We start from the raw sequence: 10,000 nt of genomic DNA on the forward strand, positions 1-10,000 counted from the left end.
TCATTCAGGAACATGCCCGTTCCAGCGGTCTTTGTTGTGTGGGCTGTGCTGGTTTATCTACGTCTGGTTAATCAACAAAGATATACTTGTTCATGTGAATGCCAGAACACACACCTTAAATACTGACGAAACTACCCAGATCAGATATATAACGTTATTTGATGGGCAGACTCTCTCAAAGCACTCAGCAGATACATCGTCAGATAGCTTCGTGAGATATTTTCTAACATTAGTGTTCAAAACTCAACAGTCCATCAGATGTGCATCAAACTAACTTATTCCAACAAAGTTCGAAATTTTAATATGATTTATGTAAAATATATATATGAATGTCGGCTCGCTGAGCTCGCAGACGGTATCCTGGGTAATTTCATCTCCCACTTCGTTTTAAGCCTGCATCGGTCCTGGCTATATTTTGAGGGTTGATTTTAAGAGGAAAATAGCACTTCCCCTTGCTCCCTAAAGTAATGGGACACCCTAGCCCTACACGTGTACGCGCAAAAACGAGGGTTAGGGCAAAAATCTAGGGGTAGGGGAGGTATTGGGACGGGCCCTTAGACTTCTCTCCAATCTTACCCTAAAAGGTGGAGTGCTTATTTAGACTTTTCTCCAATCTTACCCTAAAAGGTGAAGTGGTTATTTCACTGTAATAGTTCACATTAAACATGCGAGTGAATGCACTCCATCTCTGGGCAACTCATTTGTAAATAGCTAAATCTGTAAAAGAAAAACAATGAAAGTCTTTCATAAATGATGTGATAATTGTGAAATGACGGCAGTGGTTGTTGTGTTGCTAGTGGCTGTTTCAATTACGTATACAGAGTGTGTGTATGTGAGAGGGTGAGCTCTTTTCTCTACGTGTGTGTGTGTGCGTGCGTGCGTGCGCGTGCGTGTTATGAAAACATACCCTCCACCATTCCTCATTGGAGTCATCAATCACAGTGATACGGTCCCCAGGGCTGAAAGCACACAGGAGGGCAGCTTAGGCAACAGCTCTTAAATAGAAAAGACTTCGGGGGATTTTAGATTTGATTTTTCCAGCAGGCACATTTTAAAGACACAAGAATAGGATCTGGCAAGCATCAGTTAGTTCACAGAATGAGCATTCTGTGCAAACAGCATCTCCTTTTATGGCCTGCCTCTTAGGTCAATTGAGAAAATAAATTTAACATAGAATAAAATAAAAACAACATCGAGTGATCCACTGGTGGTTTCATGGTGCTTGATTTTGGGTTTTCGATCAGGTTTTTCTCAAAAGTGCACTTGGAGTTAATTCTCTACTGATTAATCATCAGTAATCATGTGCACATATCCATACTGAACAAACAGGCCATAGAGTCAGATGACATGAAGTATGAGGACAAAGACAAAGACAAACACTGCATCAACAGCGGCGCTCGGGAGCAGTGAGGGGTTAGGTGCCTTGCTCAAGGGCACTTCAGCCGCGCCTACTGGTCGGGGTTCGAACCGGCAACCCTCTGGTTGAGATGAAGGAGGAGTGGAGAGATAGAGAGAGATAGAGCAGAGAGATGAAGGAGGAGTGGAGAGAGTAGAGAGAGAGAGAGAGAGAGAGATGTAGGAGCGGCTTTAAAGACAGCAGGAATCTGAATGGACTCACTGCAGGTCCAAGTCGTCTTTCTCCACAGCTTTGAAACGGTACAGGGCGAGGTAGTAGTGAGTGTGGGAGAACACACCCAGTTTACCCGGCTGGGGCTTCTTAGTCTGAAACAGAGCACAGACACACAAGCAATCATTATTATTATTATCATCATCATCATCACAGCTGGTGCTGTCATTGTCCATCACCGTAATCCATCACTTAATCATTATTTTAAGATGAAGATACAGATATGTCTTAAGTCCCTCTGAACAATAATGCATAACCAAAGTGTTACAAGAAATATAATTGAGTAAATTAGTGTTAAGATGAAGTTTGTCTTGTAAGTTTGCAATCATCACCACGACCACCACCACCATCATCATCATCATCACCACCACCATCATAATCAACATCATCACCATCATAATCAACATCATCGTCGTCGTCGTCACCATCACCACCATCATCATCATAATCAACATCATCATCATCATAATCAACATCATCACCATCATCGTCGTCGTCGTCATCGTCGTCACCACCACCACCATCATCATCATCATCATCACCACCATCATCATAATCAACATCATCACCATCATCGTCGTCGTCGTCATCATCGTCACCATCACCACCATAATCATCATAATCATCACCACCATCATCATCATAATCAACATCATCATCATCATCCTTGTAATCCCACCTTGTCATCAGCAGCTGCTTTGTCCCCTTTCTTGTCCCCCTCTTGATTTGCTATAAAAACACCAATAACACAATCTGTTAAAAACACCAATAACACAATCTGTTAAAAACACCAATAACACAATCTGTTTACAACGGTCTCCAAACTCTATAGTGAACCACAAACACACAGCATGGGAATCAACAGCATGGCATGTTCAGCCATATTTAATATGGCCTACATCTAATCAATTTAGTTTCACTAAAAGAGAACTACTTTTCCCCACTTTTTGGTCTCATATACACTAAATCATTTAGGATCCAGGTCCAGAAGGAACTGACCCAAGCAAACTGGGGCCTGCCTTATAAGATTCATACAGATGCCAATACCTTTACATGTATTCATATAGCAGACACTGTTGTCCAAAGTGATTTACATTTGTCAACTACATTGCAAGGGGTTACATTGTCCCCAGAGCAAGTTGGGGTTAAAGGTGCTCTAAGCGAGCAAACATTTTTTGTCACTTACAGCAAACACCTCACCATCCGCTAGCTGCCTGTGTCCTGAATACACTGTAAAAAAAATGCGATCCAGGCTCCAAAAACAGCCACAAACAACTTGGGCAAACCTTGCCCATAAAAACATAACAAACTATTCCAGCAAATCACCAACGAGATGCGATAAGTAGCGAGCTAGTTTTCTGTTTTGTTTGAACGTCAACAGAAGTGACATTACCCAGCATCGCTTAGAGCGCCTTTAAGTGCCTTGCTCAAGGGCACAACAATGGAACGATCAACGATGAACCCACAACTTTCTGGCTACTGCACACTAGCCCAGCTCCTTAACCACTACACTACCACCGCCCCAATAACACTGTCTCAAGGTGCTTTGCAGAGCCTACCTCTTGAGTAAGAGCTTAAGTGAGGGGGGTGTTGGCAAATAAAAACAGGAAACTCAGCCCATAGGGGGGCATGATTGAGAAGAAGGGAGGGGTGTTCCACTCACCTCCCTCTCCCGCCTCGTCTTCTTTAGGCTGGGAGTCCTCTTCCTCCATCATCATCATCATCATCTAAAGACAAAGGCACAGAAAAGTGTAACTATTACACCCATTTGAAGACATGAGTGGATTAACTTCACACCATTGCATAGTTGAATAGAATAGCACAGCAAAGCTTTATTTGCACACATCTTCCCCTTGATGTTCATGACCTCATATTCGTATGACGGCACTCTCCAGACCTAAAACAGCGTCACCTTATGCTTGTCCTCTGACCTAAAACAGCGTCACCTTATGTATAAGTAAGTATAAGTATAAGTATATATACTCTTTTGATCCCGTGAGGAAAATTTGGTCTCTGCATTTATCCCAATCCGTGAATTAGTGAAACACACTCAGCGAACACACAATGAGATGAAGCACACACTAATCCTGGAGCAGTGAGCTGCCTGCAACAACAGCGGTGCTCGGGGAGCAGTGAGGGGTTAGGTGCCTTGCTCAAGGGCACTTCAGCCGTGCCTACCGGTCGGGGTTCGAACCGGCAACCCTCCGGTTACAAGTCCGAAGTGCTAACCAGTAGGCCACGGCTGCCACAAATAATGCTTGTCCTCTGACCTAAAACAGCGTCACCTTATGCTTGTCCTCTGACCTAAAACAGCCTCACCTTATGCTTGTCCTCTGACCTAAAACAGCCTCACCTTATGCTTGTCCTCTGACCCCTTCTTGCGCTCCTTGTTGGCCATGATGACTCCGACACGCAGGGTCTCAAACACGGGGTCAGTGCGATTTGACTGGGCTTGATGTCAGAAGGGGGAAAAAGGAAAACATTCAACTGAACACCTTAACGTTGTATAGAACTGAAACAACTGTGTGGTAGGAGCAGGCTTCACTCCGGTCTGTATTCTTTAGAGTGCTGGGCCAAACGTACAAGTGACATCAAGGAAGAAAAAAGGCCGCACTTTGCATACAAAACGTGTTTGCGTTTCGGCTTAGCGCCTTCTTCAGCGTGCTCAAAGCATACTCAGTCAGCTCTGAGTAATGTACACTGAAGAAGGGGCTAAGCAGAAACGGCCCTTTTTGAATAAAAAAAATCATTGTTTCTTAATATCAGATTGATTAAAATCCAGGAGACTGTGTGAGATTACTGGATCTGTGTGAGATTGCTGGATCTGTGGGAGTTGAGGGGACTCACAGAAGGGGAGCAGCTGGCTAACTGTAGCGTTCTGCTGACTGCTGTAGAGTGGGGAGCTGTACGCACGTCTGAAACCAGGAGGCTGACAGGAGACAGGGGGAACCAGAGAGGGAGAGAGAGAGAGAGAGAGAGAGAGAAAGAGAGAGAGAGAGAAGTAGTCAACAATATGTGTGAACATATTCACTGTATTTACTGTATAAAACATAGAAAACATATTCACTGTATTTACTGTATAAACCATATTCACTTTATTTACTATATAAAACATATAAACACATTCACTGTATTTACTGTACATTTTTAGCTCTTACAATTTTACCGAAGCATTTCTGAAACTCCACGTAGGACTGGCACTGATGGTGGATGTTGGTCTTGCAGTTTTTGCATCTCAGCGCAAATTTATTATTGACTGAATGAAGGAGAGAGTCACACAAAAAGATTCAGCATGTCTTCAGTTTGGACCATAGACTGTATAATATAGAACTGGACATTGTCAGCAACAGTAACATAGCTGAATGGAGCCGCTGTGTCCAGTTCTATATACAGGCTATGGTTTGGACTGTTGTACAGTCTTGAATAAACAACTACAACGACACATTTCATAAAAATGTGAAAATGTTAATGACATTGTAATTGATTCTATGCATACCAGCAGGTGATCTGACAAACATAATGGTTTGGGAATGTAATATTTGACTGTGTTGGACTGTGAATATGTGATCCTGATCATGAGCATCCAGCTAGATATTTCATTTGGAATGATTTCCATATATTCAATCAATACTCTTTGCTCATGTCATCACAAGTTATGTATGAAACCTCTAGGCCGAGTAAAGCACACAGAGCATACATGTATTATAAATGTTTCCAAAGGCTGATCTGTATACTGGATTCTTGCCCTCTACAGAGAGGCTTGTTGCCCTGGTTCATAATGGACCAAGCTGGCCTCCAGCTCATCCATCCTGCATTAGATGTTCCAGAGAAGGCTGACACTGACGCTTGACTTACGGACTATCATGCGTGCACAGACGTCACAGAATTTGGGCTTCTTGCAGTAGTGGTCCTTGAACTTGTGTGGTTTGTCGTTGACTGGCTTCACAGGCTCAGGAGGAGGGGGCTCCTCTTTCTCCTCTTCCTCCACCTCTTCATCATAGATGAAATAGACCTGACGAAGATAAACAGCCGCGTGACAGGGAATCACGAGAGGTACTCTCGTTTTATTGATGAAATATGTTGAAATATAAGTGTGAGTATATATACTCTTTTGATCCCGTGAGGGAAATTTGGTCTCTGCATTTATCCCAATCCGTGAATTAGTGAAACACACTCAGCACACAGTGAACACACAGTGAGGTGAAGCACACACTAATCCCGACGCAGTGAGCTGCCTGCTACAGCGGCGCTCGGGGAGCAGTGAGGGGTTAGATGCCTTGCTCAAGGGCAGCCATTCCTACTGGTCGGGGTTCGAACTGGCAACCCTCCGGTTACAAATCCGAAGCCCTAACCAGTAAGCCACAGCTGCCCAATGATATGAATAAAATGACAATGTCTAGGAATTGGGACGTGTCAACTACTGTGTACATAAGTAATGTAATGTAATGTATTGAATTTCCCCTTGGGGATCAATAAACTCTATCTATCTAATGTTCCCTCAGTCATTTAAAGTTGAAAACAGCCTTGTGCCAGATTACATATAATGTCATACTGAAGTTTCAGTGTGTTCCATGTCACCATTCTATGTGTGTGTGTTTGTGTAGAATAATTCACAGGCCCTGCTCCATTCACAGCTTTTGTAAGCTGTGTGTGTGTGTAGAATAATTCACAGGCCCTGCTCCATTCACAGGTTTTGTAAGCTGAAACCAGAGGTGGCTGACCAAGGACATGATTTAAAGGTAGAAAAGCTACAGCGAAGTGGAGTTGGGCACAACCGATAAACAACCGATAAACAACCAAACACTTGTTTGTTTGAACAGTCTCTGTGCTATGTGTGTAAGTGAATAAACACCGACAAGTAACTGGAATATTATTCCTATACTATACAGGGGCGCGTTTCCCAAAAGCATAGTTGGTTGCAATGCAATTTCCCATTGCCAACCAACTAAGCTGCTAACAAGTTAGCAACTATGGTTTTGGGAAACACACCCCAGTGCAGCATAAAGGGAACAGCTCTAGCAGAAAACCATATATCCGTTAGTGTCAGTGACACCGTTAAAGGAACCGTATGTAAGAAATGTAATTCAATTAATCATAAAATGGCCCTGATGTGTCACTAGACATAAAGAAATCAAGTTCATTTTAAATACTTATATCACTGACAACAGTAGTCGGGCCAGGATATTGTCATTTAAAAAGTGAAGTTGCAGCCCTCAACTGATGTTGATGTTGTCATGTTGTGTTTTGGCCTGATGCGCCACCCTCCACCTATTTACTAATCACAAAGTCAGTAGTGTTTTGGCCTCCGGGTTGCCAGCTCTGCCAGTCAGGGGGGAGGGGGAGGGGATAAACCACTCTACAGTATGTGGCGCTGTATTGAATAGCATGCTAGTGTGTGGCGCTGTATTGAATAGCATGCTAATCAGTGGAAGAGTGCTACTATATGTGGATGTGTTCACGACTCCAAACGCAAAACCTGTAGAACTCCACATGGCACCGTTAAGCAGCCTTTAAACTAGACGGTTAAGTATGGGAGGGGAGGGGAGGTGACTGCTAGATCTCCCCTTAATGCCCAGGTGGCCCTGCGTGCTGAGGGGGCTCCATCTGCCTCCAGGCCTGGTTGCCTGATGGAGGCTTCTCTAATGATGGGCCTGTTCCCCCGGGAATGGCCACATTCAGCAACCTCTCCCTCTCACTCTCCTCTCCTGCGGACGTTCTATTTTCTGCTTCTCCTCCATCCTAATGGCCATCTCACATCGCTGAAAGTCTCCATTTTCCATCTGTTTGCCTGTGTGTGTGTAATGTGTCATGTTTCTATTAGGACTGATAATATGAGGCAGCTTTTTGTCAGTAACTTAACTCAATTGCATTAACATAAATAATGTAATACTATTTAGTACAGATGATATAGTCAAGAATATCATATTGATGGCACACTTGTATGGCTAGGTCCTTAGTGTGGGCTGTGGGTGATTCTTAATCATGCTCTACATGTCTAAAAGCTGGTCTAGTGTATGACTGCTCAAGTGGTAACTCGCTGTTTCTCATGGACATCGGCCAATTATTGGATAAGGCAATCCTGTCACAAAGTATATGAAGTCTTCTATACCTGTTCCCTATATCGATCAATACCCTGAATTATTTGACCAAGGTCTAACCTGGGAGTAGTCCATTCAGAACAGGCCAGATGATAATATGACCACTGAAATTGGACTAAACCTAATTACTATTAACCTAATTACTATTACAACCTAAAATATAATTATCTATAGTGTCAATATTTAGTGTAGAGGCTTTGGGTCTTTGATATGATCAAAGTCATATGGCTGTACCTTCTAAATAGACTCAGTCCATCTATTTATCATCTACCTATTTATGGCCATATGCCATTTGCCATTGATGTGCATGAGTCTCACTGCATTTATCATGCATAGCATTAACCAAACATAGTAATCATTGAGCACAAAACCGGCCACAAATAAACCCGGCCTCTGAAAAGAGCCACTGCTAAATATAGGTCTACACAGGACCGGACTCCCTGCGGATGCTTGCCCTCGATAAAAGTTTCATTTCATCCCAGATTAGATGCTCAGAGCCTCATTTGGGGAGTAAGAGAGGGTCCATGGATGAGGTCATCTCTCAGACAGTAACCATGAGCCACGCTGTGCCATGTGTCTGGTGGTTCAGGCTGCCCTGGGGTGCGCGAGGGCAAATTAATATCAGCCTCGTTTCCCTGGCTCACCGTGCTGTCCTCCTCTTTCACCACATTGTCCGGCGCTGGAGGGTTGTCATGGAAATCCAACGAATCCTTATCGTCCAGTCTGAAATAGATGTGGGGGGAAATAGATGTAAAGCCATAATAATAGGCCAGTATGCTGTGTTTGGAAAATAGGCTCCCGCTAGATTTTCATGTAAAAATTGTTTTTTTTTTGCATATTTTGCTAATATAGAGTCTAAGGAACAAGATATTTTTTGTCTTAAAATTTTCACGATCCATCTTTAGTGTTTTTATCTGTATTTTTTAAAATTAGTGATTATATCTAGTCCGAAAAGTGATTTTCATTTTCTTCTAATTTTTTGACAATTAATTCCACTTTTTGCACACAAAACCCGCAGATAATGTAGAAAGGTTGTTGGTTCTGAAACAATATCCATAGTTTTCAAACTTTGAGTGTCTGAAAAGTGTAAAAACACCTCCTCCCTTGTTGCCTATGTCAAAAACGATTTCTTAATCTTTGCTCTTCTTGATGCTTTCCTTGACCTGCCATGTCATTCTATTGTCTACCTGAAGAGAAATTTGTCTTGGAAATTATCTATAATAGTACAGGCAACACAGTACACCACTAGGTGTCATAGGCATGGGTAGTTAAGTAGCAGTAGGCAAAATTAACAAACAAAAGAATATAAAAAAGAATATAAGGTACAAACAAACAAACAAACCACCACGGATATAAGTTACAAACAAACAAACAGACAGACAAACCACAGATGGCCCTCTCACAGCCTAAACTAATACAAAAAACAAATAACGCAAGGGAAAACATTGGTCAGACACTAAACCATGTGCATTTGCTCTCTTTAATCTGGTACGCCCTCCAAATGAGCTTGGGACAGTTGGTCAAGGCTAAAGTCAACACCATCTTGGTCATTGTGATGCTAAGCACTAGTCCTGGTGTGGACTATGGCAACCCTCAACGGCTCTCCAACTGCAGGGTTACCGAGGCCTGGCTCCCTACCGATACCCCCATGAGGCTGTGGAGCAGCCAGTGCTGGTGGGCTGGATATATCTTGACTGGTAGGAACAGGTTTAAGCTCGGAGCAATGCATGGTCTTAAGGGGGCCCTCCTCCCCATTCGGCCTGATCTTATAGTGTGTGCCAATTCCATCCAGACACTCCACAATTTCATACTTGGTGGACACCTATGTACCCTGGATTTTTTGGTGACCGTGAAAATGGTTCTTGCAAAAGAGTGTACATGTACATTACATTTAGCAGACACTTCTTGACCAAAGTCACTTACATACTGTATGTCAGCTATATTACAAGGGATCACATTGTCCCCGGAGCAACTTGGGGTTAAGTGCCTTGAGCAAGGCACCTAACCCCTCACTGCTCCCCGAGCGCCGCTGTGGTTGCAGGCAGCTCACTGCGCCGGGATTAGTGTGTGCTACACCTCACTGTGTGTTCACTGTGTGCGTTTCACTAATTCACGGATTGGGTTAAATGCAGAGACCAAATTTCCCTCACGGGATCAAAAGAGTATATATATATATATATATATATATATATATATATATATATATATAGGTAGATGTCACACAGGTGCTTCAACAGCTCCCCCTCAAAGCTGCGCCCCTGATCAGAGTGGATTC

General features: G+C 43.1%; 1 protein-coding gene across 3 annotated transcripts in view; it reads right to left on the minus strand.

The window, feature by feature from the left end:
• Window positions 1-10,000, minus strand: part of LOC125302154 (SH3 and cysteine-rich domain-containing protein 3-like) — a 13,778-nt gene that overhangs the window by 2,061 nt on the left and 1,717 nt on the right. For all 3 annotated transcript variants that reach the window (XM_048255190.1, XM_048255189.1, XM_048255192.1), the window contains 9 exons: window positions 8,370-8,448; window positions 5,483-5,639; window positions 4,786-4,883; window positions 4,475-4,556; window positions 3,981-4,078; window positions 3,291-3,354; window positions 2,307-2,356; window positions 1,619-1,722; window positions 908-959 (listed from right to left, as the gene is read on the minus strand). In XM_048255190.1, coding sequence (XP_048111147.1) covers window positions 908-959; window positions 1,619-1,722; window positions 2,307-2,356; window positions 3,291-3,354; window positions 3,981-4,078; window positions 4,475-4,556; window positions 4,786-4,883; window positions 5,483-5,639; window positions 8,370-8,448 — 784 coding nt within the window. The remainder of the gene's footprint in view (window positions 1-907; window positions 960-1,618; window positions 1,723-2,306; window positions 2,357-3,290; window positions 3,355-3,980; window positions 4,079-4,474; window positions 4,557-4,785; window positions 4,884-5,482; window positions 5,640-8,369; window positions 8,449-10,000) is intronic.

The sequence above is a fragment of the Alosa alosa genome, chromosome 10 (genome assembly GCF_017589495.1).
Source record: "Alosa alosa isolate M-15738 ecotype Scorff River chromosome 10, AALO_Geno_1.1, whole genome shotgun sequence".
NCBI classification, from domain to species: domain Eukaryota; kingdom Metazoa; phylum Chordata; class Actinopteri; order Clupeiformes; family Clupeidae; genus Alosa; species Alosa alosa.